Source organism: Aquarana catesbeiana, linkage group LG02, assembly GCF_042186555.1.
Source record: "Aquarana catesbeiana isolate 2022-GZ linkage group LG02, ASM4218655v1, whole genome shotgun sequence".
NCBI lineage: Eukaryota > Metazoa > Chordata > Amphibia > Anura > Ranidae > Aquarana > Aquarana catesbeiana.
The window spans coordinates 656,604,309-656,618,607 of NC_133325.1; the positions used below are offsets into that span (position 1 = coordinate 656,604,309).

Here is a 14,299-nt window from a genome sequence, read left to right on the forward strand (position 1 = left end):
GATGTATCAGGGCTACAAACTCAAGTTACATTCTCTTCCTCCTAACTTTCAACCTTCCTTTGTTTCCTGACTTGCAGATCTCTAACGGGCTCTCTCAGGTTTAGTGGATCAGGTTGTATTTCAGTAGTTGCACCAGGGGGGTGCATGGGTGTGCTAAAGCAAAGTGAACATAAGGAGGAATGGATAATACTGTTGCACTTAGGGGCAGGTTCACACTGGTATTGCACAGGAACGTGGTCTACACTCCCGTGCGATTCCTATGCAATCTCAGTGTGGCACGATTTTCAGGCCACCAATTTGAATAAGCCAAAATCGCACTGCATTGCACCAAACGTAGTACATGCACCTCTTTTTAAAAACACACTGTAGACTGGACCACATGGCACTTTGGTACCATACGATTGGGTGCAGGCAGAAGCAATCTGCATTTGGGGTGTTGTCAGGAAAACCCATCCTGAGAAAGTGGCTAGGTTAGTGCCATGAAATGCATTGACAGTGTTTTTATACTATTCTCTCAGCAATAAATATTGAATTTGTGGAGAATCCACTTCTCAGCTTCTCCTTCAAATTTGAGCGCCTCTGCTAACACCATTTTCCCATTTTTTGGGCTCAAATACCTCTTATTGTGAATACACCAGAATACAGAGACCGCAGTGCGTTAGATTGTCCAGCTCAGTATCATGTGTGACCGTTCTGTACACAGGGAAAGTTATATTTCCGGCAGGCTTTCACTCCAGGTTGTCTGATCCCCCAGTTGGGAGCTCAGTAACCTCACAAATGCGAGTACACAATTGCATTTTACCTTCTCTTCTTACATTTAATTCCACCATCTGGTAAACCACTACATTATAAGGAAATCTGCAGCCTCTGTCTTTCTTTCTTTTTCCCTTTTTTCCTTATTCTTGGAGGCACTCTAGTTAAGTTGTAGAAGTAGATCTGTGATATCAGTAAAAACTTGTAGTGTCCCCAACAAAGGACCCTTTCCTCCAAATGTGCATATGTTTTGTATTATAGCTTCTCTATGTAACCACTCGGCATGTTATACTTTAAAGTGGATGTAAACCTGAAACATCAACATTTAAATAATTAGTCTACCTCACACAACAAAGCAATAGAATCCATCTGCCCCCAGTCTGGTAAGGAAAGGAGCAGCCAGTCAACTACAATACTCTCTGATTTCTTACAGTGAAGAAAACCGACACAAAAAAAAATTTGGGTCGCCACCTTCCCTCTCCTCTGACTGACAGACTAATTAGGAGACTTATGCATGGGCATAAGAGAAGGGGTGTGGGTCCCACAGCCAATCACAGATTGCTCCCAAAAGAGCTCCAGTCCGAGGAGAGGCACTGCCGGTGTTCTGTCGAGAAGTGCTCCCCATCGAAAAATGCCCGGCCAGAACTGCGTATGCGCAGCACATGCGCAGAACGGAGCCTCAGAACAGCTGAGTTTAAAATCAGCTGTTGTCTCGCGTTGCCGGGGCACGTTCATGTAGGTGAGGGACGGATATTTACATGAAGGGGGCAGATATTTCAATGATGGCCAGTGCTGTAGGCGGAATTTTTATCGATGGCCAAACAAATCTGCTAAATAAATCTTTATGCAATATAGAAAAAGCTGCCCTTCAATTGACTAAACATGCCCCGCAAGTGTTCAAAATGAATAGCAGATAAAGATTTATTTTGCAGATTTCTTTGCCCATCAATACAAATTCCGCCCCTAGCACTGCCCATCATTGAAATATCTGCCCCTTCATGTAAATATCCGTCCCTCACCTACATGAACGTGCCTCGGCCATGCGAGACAACAGCTGATCGTAAGCTCAGCTGCTCTGCGGCTCTGTGCGGCGCATGCGCAGTTCCACCGGGCACTATTCGATAGCCGGGCACTTCTCGACAGAACACCGTGCTTATCTGTGCTTATCTCTGCTAACAGAGAACAGCTTCACACAGATTTAACTGTACAGCTGCCAGGGAGAGAGCCAAGCAGGAGGATACAAATAACCCCTCAACGGCTAGGCACTTTTACTGTATAACTACTACTTGAAAGTAGGGCATCACAGTAACCGTGCCCAGCCATTGGGCACTCTCCCTGGCAGCTGTGGGATTAAATCTGTGTGAGGCTGTTCGGCTCTGTTGATAATGATGACAGTGATGTCTCCCCCTCCTCCTCCGTTAGCAGAGATAAGCACAGATAAGCATGGCAGTATCCGTGTACCGATTCCTGACATTTGCTCTCCCGCTATGAAAGTCTGCATTCCCCTGTGCCTCAAATGCTGCCCGGTGTTTATGAGGAGAACTGATTTTACGCATTCAAGCTGAGCTAGTGTGATTGATGGGAAAAGGGGGAGTGTACAGATGGGAGGGGAGTCCTGTGATATGAGGACTCCGCCTACTGAGCTCCAACCTGTAGACACTCCCACGGACTGGGGTTTTTCAGAGGGCTGTGACAGACACTGAGATGAGAAAATGCAGGTACAAATAGTGTACTTTTGATCTTTAAAGAAAGGGCTAACACATGGTGTATGTATCTCTAAATATTGAACATGGGGTTTACATCCACTTTAACCACTTCAATACAGGGCACTTGTACACCTTCCTGCCCAGACCAATTTTCAGCTTTCAGCGCTATCACATTTTGAATGACAGTTGTGCGGTCATGTGACACTGTACCCAAATGAAAATTGAGCTTTCTTTTGGTGATATTTGATCACCTATGGGGTTTTTATTTTTTGCGCTACAAATAAAAAAAACGATGGGTACTGATGAGGCAGTACTGATTGGCACTGATGAGGTGGCCCATATATGCAGCACTGATAGGCACTGATAAGCAGCACTGATGGGGGGTACTGATGGTTACTCATAGGTGGGCACTGATGGGCACTCATAGGTGACACTGGAGGGCACGTATAGGCAGCATTGATGGGCACTGATGGGCGGCACTGATAGGCAGCACTGAGTGCCATCCCGAATGGGCAATGATTGCCATCCCTGGTGGGCTCTAGTGGGCTTCCCTGGTGGTCATGGGTGGGCATCCCTGGTGGCCATTGGTGGGCATCCCTGCTTTCCATGGGTTGGTATCCCTGCTGGCCATGGGTAGGCAGCCCTGGTGGTCCTGGGTGGGCAGCCCTGGTGGTCATCGGTGGGCATTCTCGGGGGGGGGGGCTGCACTGATAATCAGTGCTGACCCCCCCGTCAATAGAGCAGCTGATAGGCTCTTCTCTACTCGCATCTGTCAGCGCGAGTGGAGGAAAGGCTGATACACGTCTTTTCCTGTTTACACTGTGATCAGCTGTCATTAGACACAGCTGATCACATGCCCAGAGATGCAGTGTGTCAGACTGACACACCACCGATTGCCGCGCTGGGGGCACGCGGGATTGCAGCTTATCCTGCTTGAGGTCATATGACACCCAGTCAGGATAATGAAACCACTTTCCGCCCGTCATTTTGCTATATGGCGGGCGGGAAGTGGTTAAATAACTGTGATATTACTGTGCTGGAATGTATTATTTTGCTGGGGATTATTGTGGAGTTTTTGCTTGTTCTAACACTTGTCAGAGGTTATTGCTAGCTCTTACTCTTGCTTGGGGTTAATATTGCTGACCCTTGCTTGAGATTATTGCTAGCCCTGACATATGATGGGGGTTATTGCTGGCACTGACACCAATATTAAAACTTATTTTACTCCCATAAATTTGGTTGACGCCAAGGACAAGGCTATCTCAGGTTTGGAATCAGGAAATAAGCTCTGGAGTCAGGAAAGTCCTTTCTTCTCATCTTTGAGCTGGGTATAGGGGGAAGATCTGAGGACCTTGTCAGAAGTGTGTCACAGATGGGAGATGCCAGATAAGGTCCTTCTATCCTCCAGGTTCAACAACAAACTAGACAGGTTTGTGTTCCACTGCAGGGATCCACTGTTGGAAGCAATGGATGCTCTGGTGACTCTGTGGGATCAGTACACCTTCATCTATGGATGTCCTTCCTTGAAATTTCTTTCTTGACTTCTCTGCTGGATAGTGATCCTCATTGCCTCCAATTGACCTAAATGGATGGGGTATACTGACCTAGTATAACTGCTAGCAGACACACTGTGGGCCCTGTCAGATCATCCAGATCTCTTTCCCAAGTAGTGCCATCCTGCTTCTCGGTTGCTGGCTTTAACATTATTGCTGTTGAAGCCCATGTTCTAAGAGACAGGGACATATCTAAATCTGTGATCCCTATGATGCTCAAGAATAGAAATTCTACTTCCTGCAAGTTCTATCACTGGACATGGAATGCTTACTTCACTTGGTGTAAGTTTAGAGGCTTTCACCCCAAGAGCTTCCCCATGGGATGAATCCCCCCCCATATTGCAGTTAGGTTTGGCGAAGCATTTAGCCAAGTATCTGTTATTTAAATTCTGTTTCAAAGACCATTGACCTTGCTATTTAATTAAGACCTTTGTGCAGGGGGTCTCCCATGTGGTCCCCCTACCACCCCTCATTTGTTCCATTGTGATTCTGTGGGATCTGAATCTGGTTCTCTCTGCACATCAGAAGCTGCCGTTTGTACACATTAGAGGTATCTCTTTCTTCTCTCACTCACAAGTTGGTATTCCTTGTAGATATCGCCTCTGTGAGGCATGTGGTGTGAACTGGTGACCTTTTCTTCTAAAGAACCATGACTTGCTTCTTGCCTTTTACCCCACAGGTGAGCTCTGTAAGGGTGTCCTGGCTTTTTGTTCTACCATCTCTAAGTGGCTTAGACTGACAATTGTTCAAGCTATTGGCCTCAGTGATTGGGTTTCCAATTCCTGTTATGGCTCACTCCACTAGGTCTGTGAGCGCCTCTGAGGACTTTCAACAATGGGCAGCTGTTTCCCAGTTTGTAAGGCTGCCAGCTGGTCTTCTGTGCACATGTTCTCTACTTTCTACCAATTGGAGGTTTAAACCTCATCTGATGCCAGCTTCTCATGCAAGGTCCTTTAGGTAATAACAAAAATAGCAGCGCTACTGTTATTGTTATTATTTATGTTGGTGTGTGTATCTCACATAGAGCAGCTGCTTTCGCTAGAAATTTGTAGCTATTGAACTGATAGCTTATATGTTTTTTCACAATATTCAAAAAAAAATTTTTTGGGTTATGATTTGTAAGAAAATTCTTTATTCACTATAGCGCGGTATCTTTCCCATTATAACAAGGTCCTTTAGGTGGCTGTCTGAGCTGCAGACAGTTTCTGGTCTCCTGTTGTTATGTTGGGCCTGTTAGTGATTGTTTGCTGTGTTACCCTCTCCTCAGTTGGACTGTCTTTTTCCGTCCCTCAATTGGACTGCTTTTGGAAGTCCCAAAGGTTTAGGACTTACTGTGTCCCTCAATGGATTACAAAGATAATAGGATTTTTGTACTCACCATAAAATCTATTTATCTATTTTATGGTCATAGCCTCGGCACTGCTTTTCTCTAAACTTGAGGCTTATTAGTAGTTGGAGGGGTTATACATTGGGCTGGCCTACCTTTTTGTTTTGTTTGCCAGTGTCCAATCCTGTAGTTGGCAGCATAACCCAAAGATGTGTGTGTGTTTTTGTTTTGCTTTTTTGCAACCTGCAGGGCAATATCATAATGTGCTAGTATGCATCACTTACTAGCACATTATATGAAGCTTACCGGAAAACGAAGCCCTCCATCGCCGCACTGTCACCGCTGAGAGGGCTGACATCTTCACCTGGTCTTCCTTCCAGGGTTTGCAGACTCCAGGTATGAGTGGCCGGAGCCGTGATGACGTCACTCCCATGCATTCGTGCCGGAGCCGCTGATTGCGGCACAGGACTCTACAGGAACGGCCAGGTTGCCATTTCTTTAGAGTGCATGCGCCGGTGTCATGACCGGCTGCATGTACAGTAAATATTTCCTAAATGGTGCACGTTTAGGAAATATTTACAGTACCTATAGGTAAGCCTTATTATAGGCTTACCTACAGTTAAAAGTCAGAGATGGGAGTTTACTCCCACTTTAATACTCATTAGATTTTAAATTTCTTACATTTGTTTATTTGAATTGACTTCTAAAAGAAGCAACACACCAGGTCTGCTCAGGCTGTATCAACCATCCTCAGATTTCAGGCCAGTACCAGGGCTTGCCCAGTCCACAGCAACAGGTACAGTCACAGTCCGCATAATACACATTAGCTTTTAAGAACTTGTTCTAAATGGATCTAACACTGCAAGTAGAGGCTGAATCTAAAAGTGTACAAAAACAATAAAGCTTTGACAGGTGCAGTTTATCTGTTTCTATCTGTTGCTGTTTATTTGTAGTGTGCATGTTTTCACAGTTATTTGAAGAACAAGCGGACTTTTCCACTGGACTGGTCTGACGGACCGAATACGGACAATCCGACCTTGTGTGTGCTTCATCAGACTTCCGACAGACCCTTTCGGTCGAAAATCCGCCGGACTTTAGATTTGAAACATGCTTCAAATCTTTCCGCCGGACCCAGTTCCTATTGGGAAGCCCGTTCGTCTGTATGCTGGTCCGACAGACCAAATACGACGCAAGGGCAGCTACAGCACCTGCCTGCGAGAATTGGTTCTCGGCGACACGGTATAATCTTGCGCTTGCTGCAATAGGAAAAACACATTTTCATATTGCAGCGAGAAAGAGGCGACAATGTCATCTGGTATGCATTTCAATGGGAACCCCCTACACCAAAAAAAGGCGTAGGGGTCCCCCCAAAATCCATACCAGATCCTTATCCGAGCACGCAGCCCGGCCGGTCAGGAAAGGGGGTGGGGACGAGCGAACGTCCCCCCCCCCCCTCCTGGACCGTACCAGGCCACATGCCCTCAACATGGGGTCTGCGGGCGGGGGGCTTATTGGAATCCGGGAGCCCCCCTTTAATAAGGGGGCCCCCAGATCCCGCCCCGCCCTATGTGAATGAGTATGGGTACATCGTACCCCTACCCATTCACCTGGGGAAAAAAAGTGTCAATAAAAAACACACTACACAGGTTTTTAAAGTAGTTTATTAGGCAGCTCCGGGGGTCTTCTTCCGATTTGGGGGGGTCTCTTCCGACTTCTCCGCTCTCTCCGGCCTCTTCTCCCTGTGACCGGTTCTTCTCCCACTCTCCGGCCTCTTCTCCCGGTGTCCGCTTCTTCTCCCGCTCTCCGGTTCTTCTGCCGGGCTCCTCCGCTATCTTCTGCTCTTTTTCCGCTCTTTTGCTAGCGGTGGCCCGGTCTTCTCCGTCGTCTTGTTCCCTCTTCTCTTCTTCCAATGTTGACACACCGCTCTCTCTCGCTGTAATGCTGTGTGAGCGGTGTGCAATGAGTTATATAGGCTTATATAGGCCCCTTATGACATCACAGTCCTGGGGTATGCTGGGACTGTGCCGTCATAATGGGCGGGGTCACCACCCGGTGACCACGCCCCATGCCTATATAAGTCATTGCACACCGCTCACACAGCATTACAGCGGGAGAGAGCGTCATGTCAACATCGGAAGAAGAGGGAAGAAGACGATGAAGACCGGGCCACCACTAGCAAAAGAGCGGCAAAAGAGCAGAAGATAGCGGAGGAGCCCGGAAGAAGAACTGGACACCGGGAGAAGAGGCCGAAGAGCGGGAGAAGAACCGGACACCGGGAGAAGAGGCCGGAGAGAGCGGAGAAGTCGGAAGAGACTCCCCGAAGTCGGAAGAAGACCTCCGGAGCTGCCTAATAAACTACTTTAAAAACCTGTGTAGTGTGTTTTTTATTAACACTTTTTTTCCCCAGGTGAATGGGTAGGGGTACGATGTACCCCATACTCATTCACATAGGGCGGGGGGCCGGGATCTGGGGTCCCCCTTATTAAAGGGGGCTCCCAGATTCCGATAAGCCCCCTGCCCGCAGACCCCAACAACCAACGACCAGGGTTGTCGGGAAGAGGCCCTTGTCCTCATCAACATGGGGACAAGGTGCTTTGGGGTGGGGGGCCCCGCAGGTCGCCCCCCTCCCCCAAAGCACCCACCCCCCCATATTGAGTGCATGCGGCCTGGTACGGTTCAGGAAGGGGGGCGCTCGCTCCCCACCCCCTTTCCTGACCGGCCGGGCTGCGTGCTCGGATAAGGGCCTGGTATGCTCTGGGATGGGGCTCGCAAGGTGTCAATCTCGCCAGTAAAAGCGGTGAGATTGACTTCCTTTTCTAGTCCCGTCGTACCTCATCACGTTCAAAATGAACGGACTTTAGTCCATGTGTGGGCAAGTCCGTTCATTTGGAAGTCCGCCGTAACTCCGTTGAAAATCCGTCGGGAAGATCGGCGGACCTAGTCTGCCGGAAAGGCCGGTCGTGTGTAGGCGAGTCTGTTCGTTCAGATAGTCCGTCTGAAGTCCACCGGAAGTCCGACGAGAAGTCCGTCGGAAATAGTCTGCCAGGAAGTCCAGTCGTGTGTACGCTGCATTACATGTTACACCCATATTCAGGGTGTAACATGTTACAGATGCACCAGCCCCCGCATCTCCCAATCCCCCCGTTTTGACAGCGAACGGGGGAAGAATATCACAATTTTTAAATACCGTGGGCAGCCGGTGCTTCATTCATTCACAGTTCTGTGAATGTGAAAACTACAAGTACCTGGGTGCCTGAGCAACTAATAGATTAGCAGAGTGACTTGCTCCCCATGCCCAGGTATTTCTCCTCAGTCCCAGTGGCTTAGAAGGGGGGCCAAAGGAATTATGTACAGTTGAGAAGAGGCAGAGTTTGCATTAGGAAAGCACAAGTTCACTGTAAAAAAAGATCAGTAACAGTAGTTCTCAAATATCTAATAGGCCACAGATATGCCTGTAATCCCCAAATACACCGGAGTTTTTCTTCCTGAACTTCCAGAGAAAATAGCATGATCACTCTTTCACAAGGCTTCCTTTTTACTATCCAGTTGTTAAAGCTGAACTTCAGGAATAAATGCTTACATTTAAATGAATTACTTCATGGCCATGAAGAAAATTAATCTGCTTTGTGTACACATAATGCCTTTGCAAACCCAGTTCTTACCCTATAAAAGCAGTGACATCATCACTGTGATGTACATATTTTGTGCAGAGAGTAGAGCTGTTGGGGGAACTGAGCAGATCCTTCCGCTACAGGGTGCCTGCAGAAAACTAAGGGGGTTAGGCGTAAACAAGACCAGTCACTGTGGATAAGAAGGAGCAGCAGCGGCTGGTCCTAATTGAGTAAGCTCCTGGACAAAGGAACACTTTCACATTGGAATACTGCACAGATATATAAGAAATACACAAAACACTAAGATTCAAGTAAGAATACACATATCTCTTGTATTTAGACACAACTGGCATATCCCGAACTTCAGCTTTAAAAGCAGCACCTAAAATATGTACTTAGACCTTGACGCGGCTCTCAGCTAATGAAGCATGAGATGTCATACCATGTGAGTGGAACCTTTGCTGAGGAGTAGGGTAACGTTTTGCATAAAGCCACCTTTCCTGATTTTAAAATAAAGATAGAGGGGATCTAGAGAAAAGACAAGATAGAGACAGAAGAGGAGGGATGCAGAAAAGACAAGAGTTGAGGGTAAAGCTTCCAACGCAATGGTCCAACTAGCTGTTCTTGGCTATCGATTTGGCCTACCTGGTTTCTAAAAAAGACAAGATCTCAGGGGAATCAGCAAAATCAATCCACGAACACTGCACATCTTGAAATTTGGTAAAGTTATCATTGGCAATGGCCAGCAACTATTTCAATACTCAACTCTCAAGTGGTTGGTGTCGTGGAGGATTTCCAGTGTCTAGGGAGGGGTATTTATGATTTTATTATGTTGATTTATTAAAGTATAGGTATACTTAAGTATGTGAATGTTCGCATAGCTTAATGAAAAAATAAGAATATGTTCACTGATAATACTAATTATGTGTAGGGGAATAGAAACATGAATTGCCTTGTACAGCATTTAATGATTAAACTGAAAACAGTTTCACTTTATTCACTTTGCTAAGTAAACTTTCTCTTCTGTATGGTAAATCATCCTAATGTAGTCAAGTAGATGATATAATAATTGTAAATATTTTCATGGAATAATAATTTTTGATGCACAAAGTGAAAACCACTATAGAACGCTGCCACAAGTCACATAAACTGGTATCTAGGTAATTGTGTTTGTAACTTTGATTTGTATGACAGGTGAAGGTAATGCGCTGCCTGGAACACCCAAATGTGCTGAAGTTTATCGGAGTGCTTTATAAGGACAAGAGATTGAACTTCATCACAGAGTACATCCCTGGAGGTACCCTGCGAAGAGTGATAAAGGGCATGGTGAGCATTGTGCATTATTTTTATACCTTCATTCATTGCTTGAAGAACACAAATGAATAGAGAAATGTAAACTATGGACTATAATTAACCTTTTTCTGCCAACATGGCATATATATGCGGCCTCCTGGCAGGTGGGCTTTAACACAAGAGGCTGCAAAGATGCAGCCTTATGCAAACAGTTTTCTCTGCTGAGACTGCACACCCTGCGCGCCCCCAGCACAGTCACCAATGGGGTCCTGAAAGCTCCCAATGCATACTTGGGATCGGGAGCTTTCTAATTATGTGACTACTGTAACTGCAAATCACAGCATGCATGACCCACATGCCTGCCTCTGCCTCCTGGCATTTAGACGCCTTTAAAGGGGCGAGGAGGGCAGGAAGGAGGTAATATGTCAAAAGGCATTTTAAAGGACAAAAACACATATCGACCATTTATAGATCATCGAAATTGGCCTAAAGTTTGTTTTTTGCTAGAGTGGAGAGGGATAGAGCTTCTAGCAGGATTTTACTTCTGTCTGTGTCCCAGCGGAGAAGCTGTACCCTCACTCTTTGTCAGGATAGGTGACAACTGCACCCCCTGTTTTTGTACAAGTGTTGCAATAACAGAAATATAAGGAAAGGCCACTCACTGGGGTCACAAACAGAAATACATGGGGGCTTAGCCAATAACATATCTTTCCAGTTTTGGATACAGTGAGGTACAAAGATGTGTCAGTTTTCATTATTTGGCATTAAATGTATATCATTGACATTCAACTGATATAAGTTCACATAAACATTGTTTGTGAGCAATAATGTGTTAATACTTATCTTTAAATGTATATCTGCAGGATGCTCAGTATCCCTGGAATAAAAGGGTCAGCTTTGCCAGAGATATAGCTGCTGGAATGGTGAGTCTTTAGTATGTATTTCTTATTTTTGCAGAATCCTTCCTGTGCATTTGGTAGTTACTCAAAACTTTAAATACAAAATCACTATTTTACAGGACCCACTTGTGTCATTTGTCTCCTTTTAAAAATAGAATGTTTTTGCTTTTCAGACCTACCTCCATTCTATGAATATAATCCACCGAGACTTGAATTCTCACAACTGCCTTGTGCGAGAGGTAAGATAATATGACTATTTCTTTCAGAAGAGGTGTTTGGGGTGGTTGGGTACAATTATATCCCCATAAGTATTAAACAATAATAATCAAGAAAATATGGCACTTTTTAGGCATTATTATGACATAAAGACATGTATTTTTGTAAAACCATCTCAGTTTTATTGTTAACTTCATTAAAAAGGTAGAAAAGCAACAAGAAGGATGAGTTACGATGCATTGTCATCAAACTGCAAACCATCCCCCTTAAAGGTGCAATATAACTGCTGCTCAGGACCCATCACTGGCGTCCTGTACAGTATACTTTATATGTATCCACATACGGCACCCACATATTATTGATAACTTCAAAATACTTATCAACCAAGGATATATTTAAGAACAATTAGGGCTGAAGGGTCTATGAGCACACCTGTGCAGGGCACTTAGGCCTCCACCTGCCCACTAGAACCTCAGGAACATAATTGCAGGGAGGGTCTGCATGATATAAAATAAAAGTAATGTATCTATATATTGAATACCAAGCATCTACATAAATGTAGCTTAAGGGGTTTTTTTGTAGAGCACAGGGGAGGAAGGAAGGGGGGAAAAGAAAATGTCCTATCTTGGATAATATATTAATCTCCATATGGATAATATGTGTAATAGTAGAGGTTATATAATTGGCTATGAACAAGGGGGCAGACTTGGTGGTCAAGACCACTAGGCAAGCTATGGGGGAAAAAAAATATACACTAGCATCTCATAGCCTTAGCAAGCTAGAAGTAGAAAAACAATTAATAATATATGGGAGCTCATATGGGAAAATTATGGACCAATGCACAAATAAGTCATGGTTCCATATAAAGGGGATAGGGAAGGCTTACTCCCACTGCCAATTTAGCAACCATAGACCATTGTAATTACAGTAATAGGCAATGGCCCCCCGAGGGTATTATGACACCTACATCATATCCGTCCAGATGAAGCTACGCTGATTGGTTAAGCGAAATGCGTTGACGTCACATCGGTCATGTGACGCCAGCCGAACGACACGCCCCCCCATCTGTCACCACCATGGGATAGGAGACGTAGGATAGGAGACGCAGGCTTCATCACCACCCAGCATACATCACAGCTGATCGGCCTTACAAGCCCAGCACACTCAGCGGTTATACAGTGACAAGAGGAGATCACCTCATCATACATGAGCGGCTAAGAGGTGGCTGATGCAAGGAGACCTGGATCAACGCATGGATACAACGGAAAGTATATGCCAAAACCAACGGCCTAAGTATTCAAATAGGAAGACTGGTGCAAAGGTCATATGATTTGACGGGCAGCAATTTGAAGTGATAGCCCTTTGTGGCTACATTATATTACCCTAATTCCCTTGTACACTATTATTCAAGGCTGCGAGATTGGATTGAAATATGCTGTTTGCTGTATGATTCATTGGACATCTGTGTTACAACAGAAATTAGTGAATGCCTGAAGTGCACATTGAAGGATATTTTTCTCTGCAATTTGACCTCCTTGTCAGGGGATGGTATATTCACGTTAAGGCAACATGAAGAATGACAACAATAATTAAAATATATGAACATATACAGCTGTGTGTCAAACACCCATGTGACAGCACTACCCATCCTACCCAAGTTGCATACCAGTCATCAGGCAACCACTGATATTATGCCTTAGGTACCCCTGAGGGGCCACTCACAGTGATATTGAAAAAATCCCTTGGGGATTACAGCATCTGCGGTTATTCCCATTTCCCCTCTGTTTTTTCCACATTTTTGTGTGCATCAATGCGAATTAATCGCACTTCAATTCCACTGTGAATGGCAGACTGGTGTCCGGACCATCTGTGTTGTGGTTGACTTTATGTTTTTATGTTTTTGTATGTCTGTGTGCATGTTTTTTCTCTTTTTTCCTGTTAGTGTTCACCTCAATTTTGCTCGCTTGGGTGACCTCCCACGGGAGCACCCGGCGAAGCATACAGCGTGCAGCTGGTTTCATTTTATATAGGTGCATTTTATGATTGCTTTAGCACGTTCTTAGATTGAATAATACATTTTGTCATTTTTAGATACATACTCAGATGTTGACTATTTGTTGCCGAAGTAGCCACTTTTTTGATCCCAGTAGAGACACTGGGGTTTGTTTTTCTATTGCTCTCTGGCTATAGCAACATTGCCACACTTTGGTAAGCCTCATTAGGGTGTATATTGATTACCTGTCACCAGGGTTATGTATTTAGTAGGACCAGGTTTTTTTTTTTTCTCCCCTTAGTTGCACCTACATCATTCGCATCCAGCGAGCCACTTGGCATTATCACGCAGCTCTGTTCAGCTCAGCTCTCTTGTTCAATAATGGGGATCCCTGGTAAACAGCATCACATATCGAGTGACATATTCCACCAAGGTTGGCATTCTCACCCTCCCATTTCCTCTCTCCCCTTGAGTACACTAAGAAGGAAGGAGCAAATCCTCAGCCAAAAGGAAAACATTGATAGGATTGGGGGAGTGCCCATAAGGGGGCATAAAGTAGGGGAAATCAAAGGAAAGCCACCAAACAAACCTCCCAGAGACCAGACAGGTCCCAAGTGGGCCTATGAATCGATGAAGGAGGGGCCCTAGTATCTTCCAGTATCTTCATCAACATCATCTTCAACATTATATTTTATTGATATAGCAACACTGTTTTGCAGTGATTTATTAAAGGAAGTACACCAGACACACACTATACGAATACAAAAAATCAGAACATAGTGGGGATAAGAGCCCCCCAGTTTAATGGCCCAGTCACGTCTATGTGTCTGCCTGCAGGTAACACAGGTTTTGTAACTGCATGTAAACACAGGAACAATCAATATTGGAGTGGTGCCTATGCATACTGTTCAGACAACCCTGCTGCATTGCAGCTCAAATTAAAATAAA

The 14,299-nt window shown here is 45.1% G+C and overlaps 1 protein-coding gene across 2 annotated transcripts in view; it reads left to right on the forward strand.

The window, feature by feature from the left end:
• Nucleotides 1-14,299, forward strand: part of LIMK1 (LIM domain kinase 1) — a 213,222-nt gene that overhangs the window by 181,061 nt on the left and 17,862 nt on the right. For both annotated transcript variants that reach the window (XM_073616568.1, XM_073616569.1), the window contains 3 exons: nt 10,145-10,276; nt 11,107-11,166; nt 11,316-11,381. In XM_073616568.1, the coding sequence (XP_073472669.1) occupies nt 10,145-10,276; nt 11,107-11,166; nt 11,316-11,381 (258 nt within the window). The remainder of the gene's footprint in view (nt 1-10,144; nt 10,277-11,106; nt 11,167-11,315; nt 11,382-14,299) is intronic.